Genomic DNA, 12,166 nt, shown 5'->3' with positions numbered 1-12,166 from the left:
GTTTTTCAGGTGGAAAGATATATGACGCTTATATGATGTGAAAAGAATGACACATAGATGCGTTGGGTTTAGTGAGGAGTGGACAAGAGATGTTTAGAAAAGGTTTTGGGAGACGGCATAGATCCAGAGAGGTGATAGCATAGATTCTACACTATCACCTACAGTACCCGCTGCACTGCACTTAACCCCTTCATTGCCGATTGGTCTGGCAGACTGGCACCACTGGACTGATCAGCATGACACTTTGCACACACACACTCCCAGTAGCCCAAAGTAGAATCTTTACACCAATTTCTTTATTCAGCCTCATGGTGGCGCTATAACTGGCAGCTTCACGTTTTGGCCCATAACTCTTGCACCGTTGTACAATCAACATTTTGTCCCTCTAGATTCCCCTATAGTATCATGATGCAACCTATATGCCCATTTGTGCCAGGCTAGATTTTCCGTAGATTTTGCGTGTTGTTCTTCACAACAAACTTTTTGCTACTACTATTTGCTAACTAGCTAATTCTGTGTGAAAGTTCTTTGCTGCAGAATTGAGCTGAGCAGCACAGAGAGAGAGAGGTGTGACTTCCTGTCACAAACATACTTGAGTTGAGCGTAACCACAGTTCTTTGTTTTTCAGAAGGAAAGATATGTGCCACTCATAGGGTTGTCACATTCATGACATTTTACTTGACGATTAATTGTCACACAAATAATTGCGATTAAGGATTTAATTGTGTTTTTGACATTGAACGTTGGAACATATAAATATTACATTTCTGTTTTGCTTTTAGGCTTTGTAAACACATTTCACATATGAAAAATCACTATAAGAAATAAATGACTGACATATTTAATAACTTTATACTTTTGAAAATGTAATAGTTTAATAGAAAGAATAGAAATTGTTGATCTACAAGCATGTGACACGTTGTATGCTTGTAGATCAACTATTTCCGCAAATTCTTTTTTTATATTTGAAAATGTATTTACATTTTTCAACATGGAAACGATTATGACGATTATAACGGTTATGCAAAATAATTGTGATTATCTCAGATAATTACGATTAGGCAATTATGTAATAATTGAGACAGGCCTAGCCACTCAAATGATGTGTTACAAGAATGACAAAAACACATATGTTGGGTTTAGTGAGGAGGACAAGAGAAGGTTTTGGGAGACGGCATAGATGTTTTCAGATACTGTACTGTAGGTGATAGCCTACCTCCTCTGCTGCACTAAACCACTTAAACCTGATTATACTTCATTGACCGGAGTCTCCCATAGGTCTATACTAGGCCCCCTCCTTATTTCCCTCTACAGCAAATACATATCGCTGAAAATAACCAATCTACAAGCTCACAATGCGTCACATTGCGATGGATTATGAGCTTGTATATCGGCTATTTTCGCAAAGAGTTCACGCCACAATAGGGATGCTAGGATTCCAGTTGACCCCACATGCAACTAATTTGAGTTAATAAATGTTTACAGTAGGCCTATGTAAGGCAGACACATTGGATGCGTTAATGTTGTTGCACTGCAACCAAAAAACATTTCCTATATGTATGTTCTACATACAGGCAAGGCAACAAAATGGTTGTGAGTTCTGACAATGCCTGTCTTTGTTGGTCCTTCTGTTTCCTCAGGTGCTATTGTCTAAATCATTTCAACAGCTATTGCAAAGTATTCTAGTGAGTTGTTTTCTATACCAACATCACACTGTGCTAACATTTACTGCAAGAATCAGAATCAAACTTTATTGTCACATCACATTACGTAAGTAACATGGGTGAAATTCTTAATTGTGCAGGCCCATCAATGCAGTTAAAAGATATGGAGAATAGAGGTAGAATAAAGTGCATGAAAAAAGTGGCTAATGTGCATAATAATTTAATAATGAATGTATGTAAAGGACAGTCCATTAAAAACACAGATCAGTTCAGTCTGTGCATTAAAAACACAGTTCAGTTCAGTCTGTGCAGTGGCCACAGGCTTAGCTCTTATTCAGCAGTCTAATTGCTGCTAGATAGAAACTGTTCATGAGTCTGGTGGTACTGCTCCCGATGCTCCTGTATCGTTTGCCTGGCCGTGGATGCCGCAGCGGTTTGAACAGACCATGGCTGGGGTGGTAAATGTCCCTGATGATACTTTCGGCCTTAGCCACAGCCGTAAATCCTCTTTAATATCAGAATATCACCCATGATGTCTGTCTGTAAAAACTATGATCAACCACTCCCTAAGCTTCTGAGTTCTGGGTAGCTTTCATTCATGGAAATCCCTCCAGAGTGGAGCATGTATCATATTTACAATGAGGCCTAATGCCATACCATCTGCAAGGACATGAACAAAGACAAAGTCATCATTCACAGTCTGTCCTATTGATAACAGTGAATTCACTAAAGTCATATTGTAGCTGAGGAAATGCACGCCACAGCAGAGGTGGGCATTTCCTGTGACATTTGCTGGCTACGCCTGCCCTCTTTAAAGAAGTTAACAATAGGCTGCTCTGCAGCCATTTACCAAACGAGAGGTTGTGTCTTCCATCGAGTTGTACAACAAGCGTAGTTTGAAGATGAACTAGAATGTCTGAGGACGTGTACACCAGGCCATACCCGACAAACAACATATATGACAGACTCAGAGTTCATCACCCTGACCGTGGGACCCAGCAGAATGCTGTACAGAGGACTGCACCACAGCATGGAGGTAAAAAATTATAATAATATAACGCTAAACTGGTTAACTACTGTAACACATCTATGGATATTATGCCAGAGCAGTGGTTTAGTGCTCTCTGGAGAAGTGGCTATAATGTAATTCATAAAGGAACAGTGCCCTGTGTAAAAATGATTCCAAACAGTGATATGTACTTTGAACAGGCCCGCCGACAGGCGGGGATGAAGGGTACATTTGGGGGGGGGGGGGGGGACAACTGTACCCTTCATCCCCGCCAAACCCTAACCCGCCGGAACAGAGATGTCGTAAACTTCTTAAGAATTAATTTAATTTATATTTGTGTGGTGGTGGACTGGTGGAACTGCGCGCTGCGTTGCGACGTGTCTGTGTGACTTTGTGTGTGTGTGTGTGTGTGTGTGTGTGTGTGTGTGTGTGTGTGTGTGTGTCACTAGCGCAATACAGCGCATCTGATCAGAGAGAGAGAGAGAGAGAGAGAGAGAGAGAGAGAGAGAGAGAAGGGGGGGGTTGCCAGGTATTAACAAGAAAATCTATGAAAAAAGCGATGCGTTCACGCTTACAGTATTGATTGATTGATTGATTGATTGAAGATTTTATTAGGCAGAAAGTACAGTTAAAACACTTTGACCTCAATGGAAAGTCCGTTTCCATTGAGGTCCTATTGGTATTCAAATGGCAACACTAGTTACAACTCACTGGGGAGAGAAAACACGTGGATTTATGACATGAACAAAGACAAAGTCGTCATTCACAGTCTGTCCTATTGATAACTGTGAATTCACTAAAGTCATATTGTAGCTGAGGAAATTCACGCCACAGCAGAGGTGGGCATTTCCTGTGACATTTTCTGGCTACGCCTGCCCTCTTTAAAGAAGTTAACAATAGGCTGCTCTGCAGCCATTTACCAAACGAGAGGTTGTGTCTTCCATCGAGTTGTACAACAAGCGTAGTTTGAAGATGAACTAGAATGTCTGAGGAGCATGTGTATGCCGTCGCCAGGCCTGACCTGACGCAGAAAGTCAGATATAGTCGAGGAGAGAGGGAAGTAGAGGTGGAGGAGAGAGGAGAGGATGAAGACAGGGGAGAGAGGGAGGAGAGGATAGTGGACATCTACGTCACCGCAGATGACCTCCGCCCTGGGACACAGCAGGATGCCGTGCCGCAGAACACAGCACAAGAGCAGCGTGGAGGTAATGAAAGAGAGAGGAAGCTACAATGGTTAACCAACGCATCTACACAAAGGCAGCGGTGTAGTGGTTATACTATAATTTAACCCAAAACTTTCAAGGTGGCTTGTGCCAAGGAGCAATGCCCTGTTAAAAACATTTTCAGAAATAGTGGCATGAAACCTGAAAGCGGCCAAAATTGATAACTTAATGTGATAGTTTACTCAGAAAATAAGGTATTTTTTAATGGAATATTTGCATTTATTAACATCATGTTCTCTTCCTTGTGTAATCTACAAAACAAAATCTTTGAAGCAATGCCTTGAAAACTGGAGTATTTCCATTTTTCAGCACTTTTGCTTCTGCTCCACTACATCTCAAGATGCGACGCATTGTGAGCTTGTAGATAGGCTATTTTCTAAAGATTTTTATACATTTGAAAACTGCATAGTGACTACTTTTACTTTTGGTACTTTAAGTATATTTTGATGCCAATACTTTTGTACTTTTACTCAAGTACATTTTGATTTCCGGACTTATACTTGTAACAGAGTATTTCTATAGTGCAGTATTGATACTTTTACTTAAGTAAAACATTTGAGTACTTTTTCCACCACTGGCCAATTGTGTTCGTGTAGACGCTCGACACAGCCGGATGCACCACGGTGGATTTAAACCCACAACCTCCATGGTGGTGGGCAGGGACTTTACCACTGCGCCACCCGAGCACCTTCACTTAGATTTTTTGCCACAGATAAATATTGTGAAAATATTTGTACACATTTTGCATCTGTCTTATATTATTTGACAATTTAGCCAATGTTTGACCAGTTTTTATAGTAGTTTGTTGATTACTTTTGATGCAGTAATTTACTTTTTATTTTCTTTCTTTTTCTTTCTTTTGAGGTATAAACAAGGTCTTAAAAGTCCTTAAATTGTCACTTCACTGTCATCTGAGGACCCCCCCCCCCAAAAAAAAAGAAAAATCATATGGGGACCCCCCTGGGGGTCCCGTCGCACAGGTTGAGAACCACTGACCTACAGTACAGTATACAGCAGTAGAATGCTGTACCGAATATACTGTAACATCAAAAATCAAAAGTCTCTTATTGGGATCCCTGGTACAAAATATCTTCAAATGGGGGCCTAACACATATCAATCTGGGGGTCCTTGACTTGAAAATGTTTAATTAACAACAACTGGTCATATCACGACTGAAAACAGTGTTGTATAGTTCTCCTAGATATGAAGATGATTAATTCACATTTTCACCAGCACGGAAACATCAATATCAATATGACAGATAAACCATAAGGGGGGTGCCTGCATTTAAAAACCTATATCATCATCATACTCCTGGTTCCAAGTCAGTAGCGTCCACAGGAATTACATTTAGGGCAGGCGAGATTTTTTTTGGTCCCCCCCTCGAAAATCGGCGATCGAAAACCGGCGAAAGTGGCCTTTTTCAAGATGTTTTGGCCATTATCTCTGGAACGGAAGGTCCAATCTGCTCAGTTCAAATCTTGTTGGATGCGTGACTTTGAGGACATTAAGCACGCATTGACATTTTCGGGTTATTTGGGTTTTCTAGGGGAGGCGAGATCTTAGTTGGGCAGGCGACCGCCTGTCCTGCCTCTACAGTGCGTACGCCACTGTTCCAAGTAGTGCAAAGCAAATGCAAGCACTCGTAAAAAGAAAAGAAAAAGAAAAAAAACTGAACACAGTGTTGAAAATAGTTGAAACAAAACCACCAGCTTGAAATCCTTCCGTTTTATCATTTGGCACTGGCAACAACCACACACGGCACACGTGTGAGCTTTCATCAGCGTCAGACGCTGAAGTGAGTGCTGGTGACCTTGTGATTTTGTCAGTCGTGTAACACATTTGCTAAATGTATGTGCATCCTTGGTTGGCACCTGTCTGTAGCATTGCCAAGTTCTGTTCAAGGTTTTGTCCTCAGTGTAAAAGGAGTTTTGTGTGACATGATAGATAGACTGCTAAGACTAGCCACATGAAGTCTGAGATCCATGGGTGTCATGCTGATATTAGACCTTGTCTTCTTAGACTACAGACAAAATATAGACATCTAAATGTTTAGGCCAGGGGTCTTCAACGTTTTCAGGCCAAGGACCCCCTAGTTGAGTGAGAGATGAAGCAGGGACCTGCTACACACCTAGACACAATTTCCTTCAGAAGGAATGAGGCAGAATGACTTGGCAGAATTTCTTCTGTCTCCTGAAGGAAAAAAAAAAGGCAGGTGAGAAACAGGTGGACATATTTGACCGTTTCTCAAAAAGCCATTCATAAAAGCAGAAAAAGTCAGGAAGAATTTTTTTTTAATCCAAAATGAGTCAATAGCCAAGTTAGACTCTTCACATACTAGACCAGGGGTCTTCAACGTTTTCAGGCCAAGGACCCCCTAGCTGAGTGAGAGATGAAGCAGGGACCCCCTCTATATTGTATAAAATTGTGTTTCAGATTAAACTTTTTTGGTTTACTTGGTCTGCTCTTTTTTCGCTCTACACCAAGCCTCTTTGCCAAAAAATAGCAGATCTACAAGCTCACAACGCCTCGCGCTGCGAGGCGTTGTGAGCTTGTAGATCTGCTATTTTTTGGCTAAAGTTTTCCTCAGAAAAAGGGATGCTAGGGTTCAAGTGGTTAAGATTTAAAAAAAATCATTTCACACAAAGATTTGGCGGACCCCCTGAAGTAACTCTGAGGACCACCTAGGGGTCCCGGACCCCCTGTTGAAGACCCTTGGTTTAGGTGTTTCCACTGATTCCTGCTAAATGTTAATCTCAGAGATTTATACTTTTTGAGTTACGACCGTTCCTTTGAACCCATGTTCCATCACACTCTAATGACATATTATGCTGTTATGCTTTTTACACTCAGTTAATATAAGCTTTTATATTACATTAAAATCAAATACTACAGCCTTCCTCGCAATCGCACCCATTCAAACCCTGGCAATGCCATAGCAACCACAAATTACAATCTATTAATTCCATAGTAATTGCCGATTACACCATAACTACTACCTATTTTATGCTACCAACCCCTGAGCAGCCGATTACTACATGCTAGTAACCACCTGTTTTACCACAGCAACCATCTTTTACACCCTGCAGCTGCCTACTACAGTACATCGTAACTAGCACCTGTTTCTCCCCAACAACCATCTGTTTTACTCTAGCAAACACACGTTTTGCCCTGCCTACTACCCTATAGCAATCTCCACCTCACCCTGGTAACCTGTTGTTTTACCATAGAGTACACCTTGCAACCAACTACTTTACCCTAGCAACCACCCGTTTTACGCTGGCAACTGCCCGTTACATTATTGCAACCACCTATTTCACCCTAGCGACACCCCATCAACCGCCTACTATGGCCTTGCAACTGCGTGTTTCACCCTAGCAAGAGATGTTCGATATTGCCTTTTTTATCGATATTGTCCATCTCCTAATTTCCGATACCGATATCAACCAATACCGATATATGCAGGCTTTTTCACCAAAAGTGAACTAATTGTTAGGTAAAAACATCACATATCTAATAAAATAAAATAGCTATAATATCAATATAATATCTAATTAATCTAATATAATACAGTGATGTTGTTAGATTTTCAATAAAGTGAGTCCCGGGACTCACTGGTGGTCATTTGAATGAGTCCCACTAATCTTAGATTAGATGTTGGCCTATAGAACCATTAACAGACGACGTCACACTGATAAGAACCAGTATGCGTGCAACCAATATGCGCGCAATGAAACCCATTCTGTCAGGTCTCGCTAGGACACGCCTCACTAGCCAACACACAAGAGGGGGTTGGGGTGTGCTGAAACCAGCGCACCCCGAAACAACAGGTTGGGAATTGATTGCACGAAACAATCACCTGTGCATCCAGTCTCAATGTTGGTAAACAAATAATTGGTCTATTTGACAGTGCAGAAGCATAATTGCTTTGATACCTACAGTATAACATTAACGAGTGTCAACGAGCGTCAGCTGGACCCAGACACACACACCTGCCCTCTGCAGTGCTCTAATTTGAAAGGGACTGGAGTCTGTCTCATTTCTCTGATTGAATATGATGGAATATGATTAAGGATTACTGTGATTATGGTAAGCTCACATTTCATATCACACACACCATACAGTAAGAACTCCTGTAACTTATAAAAAACTAAACAAAAAAAAACGATACCGATATTTTCCGATATTAATTTTTTATGCTAATATCGGGAGGCCGATAATATCGGACATCCCTACTAGCAACCACCTTTTACACCTTAGCAACCGCATACTTTTGAAACAAAACTCTAAATCCTCTGAAGTAACCTCATACTGTAGGTTTATCTTATGTTTTTCAGGTTCTGATGAGCCAAAGAACAATCGTTCCAGAGCTGCTGCTGGTTGTCTGGGAACGCTGTGCCTTCTCCTATTGGCTGCCATCATAGGCCTGGTCATACACAGTGAGTGTCATTCTATAAACATATAAAAGTATCTTTACATGCTATATTTGAGTCAGAAATTGTGTTGACGTCTGTTGCTTCAAATACATTGGGCCATATTTTGGGGCAGATACCCTGGCTAGTACATGGTACGCTCCTGGTGAGAGGTTTGAGGATCTACTCTGGGGGTCATCGTAAGATATGAATCTGTCTCTGAGATTCCCTTGCCTTTTATATCGTTGGCTATGGTGCTTGTGTCATCCCGGTTATGTCACTATGAGTGAGTCATATCCATATATGGAGTCCCAATGTCGGTCAGTCATGCCCAAAGATGGAGTCTATGATGTCAGACTTGGATATGTCAGTTAGCGCCATATATGGAATTCCAGGCATCCTGTGACGCGGGCTAACTCGCGGTGGTATCCATAACGACTAGGACTAGCAAGTATGATATGAAAGCCTTCTTTACACAGAAAGTCTGTCACCACTTCCCACCACTGTTGACTGCACGTCACGCCGGTTAGCCTGTTTACCCAAAACTTGGCCCTTTGTCTCATTGTCAAATGAAGATTTACTAACAGAACATAGTTGTATGTAAAACAAATCAGTTTGTTGATTGTCCTTCTCGCAGACAGCAACCTGGTCAAACGCCTTGACCAGTTAGAGTTACAGACCACTGAGACAAGACATAACCTGGATGAAGAGAAAGCCAAATTCCAGACCAGTTTGGATGAGTTCCAGACCAGTTTGGATGAATTACAGACCAGAAATATCAACCTGACTGAAGAGAGAGATGACCAGAAGAAGAGGCTCCGTGGTCAGTGAAACATCACTAACTATTTTCCTTCATTGTTACGTCATGTTGTTCATCATTTGTCATTAATCTGAGCAGATTAAAGAACAGTGTCGATGTTTATGTGTTGTTAGAATTACCTGGATGGAAGAAACTTGCCAGCAGTTATTATTACATCTCTACTGAAACGAAGAACTGGGAGGACAGCAGACAATACTGTAAAGACAACCAATCAGACCTGATGGTCATAAACAGCAAAGAAAAACAGGTATAATGTGCGTGTGTGTGTGTGTGTGTGTGTGTGTGTGTGTGTGTGTGTGTGTGTGTGTGTGTGTGTGTGTGTGTGTGTGTGTGTGTGCGCTTCAGTAACCAGCAGCTTTTCTGTCCAGGACTTTGTTGTTCGTCTAAACTGGAGAGTGTGGCTGGGTTTGACTGACAGAGAGGAAGAAAAAACCTGGAAGTGGGTCGATGGAACGCCACTGACCACACCAACGTAAAACTTTACCTTCTTTCTACTCCATTTATTTCATATTTAATAAAATTCACATATTCCCTCTTTACTAGATTCTTCTAAATGGTGTTAAATCCTTCTATTAAATTCACCAAATCTGTGTGTCTGTCTGTAAGTCTGCCAGACTGACACGGGTGTAACTTGGAAAGCGTACGACCAAACCTGTGTGCCTTATATGACTCCAAGGCGTCACAGATTGGTGGAGCGTCATGCCACGTTTGTGCCATCTAGCCAGTATTGGACCAACCCGACTCGTCGGCTTAACTGATTGGCCAAGCTTTGTGTCACACAGCCAATATAATGCAATGTAATATGGAACAATGTGGTAGAAGAATGGCAGTAATGTTGGGATGGAGGAGGAGAAGGAAGGTATTTTTATAACATTCAAAGAAAAATGGGTAAAAACAGAATGAGAAGTAGAGAGAGGAGGTCATCATTACAGGGTTAAATAAGGGTTTAAGACTGGGAAACAGTTTATTAAATAAAACATCGTATTTGATTGGCAAATAGGTTTATGTGATCATTGCCAGGAAGAGGAGTCTGTGGAATATGCTATTATAGACTGTAGTCACTACCAAAGGGAAAGGGATAGCATGGTGGATGAGCTGAGGAAAGTGGAAGTTGAAGAGGTGACTTATACAAAATATAATCCAGCAGCAGAGGAGACATTTATATAATAAACAAGTTTGTGGGTTAATGTAGCAAATAAGGATGCCAACCACCATAAAACCCTATAAAGAAAAAGAAGAAACAGAAATTACAAGAGCTGTTGAGTTGAAGGAAGAGAACGAAAGCGGCAGCACGAAACAAATGTGATGCGGGTGTACATCAGATAACAGGGGTATTGCACAATGCGTGGGGCAAGTATTCCTGACTTGCATCGTTCCCGACATGCAGTGGTGGAAAAAGTACTCAAATTCTTTACTTAAGTAAAAGTATCAATACTGCAACATAGAAATACTCTGTTACAAGTAAAACTCCAGAATTCTAAATCTACTTAATTAAAAGTACAAAAGTTTTGGGATCAAAATATACTTAAAGTACCAAAAGTAAAAGTACTAAAATGTTTGAAAAAAGCAGATCTACAAGCTCACAACGCGTCGCGATGTGACGCGTTGTGAGCTTGTAGATCTGCTATTTTCAAATAGCCTATGTATAAAATAGGGCTAAAGTGGTTAATGTATGTTTCATAATATCATAATTTATATCTGAAAAGTAACTAGTAACTAAAGTTTTTACATGATTGTAGTGGAGTAGAAGTTCAATATTTGTCTCCGAGATGTAGTGGAGTAGAAGTAAAAGTATTGGAAATTGGAAATGCTCAAGTAAAGTACAAATATCTCAAAATTGTACTTAAGTACAGTACTTAAGTAAATGTACTTAGTTACTTTCCACCACTGCCGACATGCAAGGCTCCGAGTAGTATTATAATAAAATACAAACCTCCCATCGTGACAATCACTACAACAATTATATTATAATAATAAGTTGTTTATTTCATAATCCAGTTAATTTGAAACTAATATCTAGAATATAATTTGAGGTAATAATTAAAAACAATACTTAGAGTGAAAACCCATCCTTGTACAGGTAAGGTAATTGACTAAATGTTCCTACTTTTCTCCAGGTACTGGAGACATCCTGAGCCTAATAACAAAGGAAACCCTCCTAATACTGAAGAAGACTGTGCTGAGTTTTTTAACCCTAACCCTGAGGTTAAAGAACATAAAGGATGGAACGACAGATCATGTGATGCACTTAACCACTGGATCTGTGAAAGAGTTATCTACTGAAACCATTATTTTTTCCATGTATTAGTTAGCTGGTGCGTTGGTGCTACTGTACATGATGGGTGTGTTTGCATGTGGCAGTTTGTGTGTTTGCTTTGGTTTGCCTGCCTTGCAATTCTACTCAATATGCACATACATGTACATTACAATTTAAATATATGTATTATTTAGTTAAAGGAGAGCCTATAGAATGTGAATAACAACAGTCATCTGTTCAATTGTATTACCATGTTCATATAGATCAATGAAGTGTGTTGCATTCTGTGTAATGTATTCTGAACTGGGTTTGGTCCAAATCAGTTCCTTAAAGCTACAATCCGGGACTCAAGTTAATGAATAAAACATTATTTTAACAAATCCGTACATGGTACATGTTAGTAATACAATATAACTAGTACATCTGCAGTGGTTGTAGGTGGTCTCCCTACTCTGCCATTGAGACATTTAGACCCTGGTGTCGGGGAGGACACCTTCAGTAAAAGTTAAAGTAAAGGTTCAAAGTGCATTTCGTAACAAAACAGCCAGTCAGCTGTTTTTCTTCAAGGTTCATTAACTGTGTTTTGAACTTTTTTTGTTGCTTGTTTGCTTGTTTGCTTGAATACATGAAATAAAGCCATAAAGACTGGATCATTTGTCCAGTACCATTCTTTCAAGTGCTGTCACATATGGAATTAGAAATCTTGGGAACGTAACATTCTAATGCTGTCACAATGGCTACTGTTCACTTAAATTGACTTAAATTAAGCTATACACTGGT

The 12,166-nt window shown here is 40.4% G+C and overlaps 1 protein-coding gene across 1 annotated transcript; it reads left to right on the top strand.

Annotated features, from left to right (window-relative positions):
* Positions 1-3,655: 3,655 nt before the first annotated feature.
* LOC308090653 (uncharacterized protein) lies at positions 3,656-11,895 on the top strand (the record flags this gene model as incomplete). The annotated part of the gene is made up of 6 exons (XM_080435919.1): positions 3,656-3,878; positions 8,235-8,336; positions 8,947-9,132; positions 9,243-9,376; positions 9,498-9,601; positions 11,247-11,895. 6 exons carry the CDS (start codon positions 3,656-3,658, stop codon positions 11,410-11,412), a joined length of 915 nt encoding a protein of 304 aa, XP_080292045.1. The 3' UTR covers positions 11,413-11,895.
* Between the last annotated feature and the right edge of the window lie 271 nt (positions 11,896-12,166).

Source organism: Gymnoscopelus braueri (genome assembly GCF_963280865.1).
Source record: "Gymnoscopelus braueri genome assembly, chromosome: 8".
Lineage (NCBI taxonomy): Eukaryota > Metazoa > Chordata > Actinopteri > Myctophiformes > Myctophidae > Gymnoscopelus > Gymnoscopelus braueri.
The sequence above is the reverse complement of the archived record's forward strand: the minus strand, read 5'-3'. Positions and strand labels throughout refer to the sequence as shown.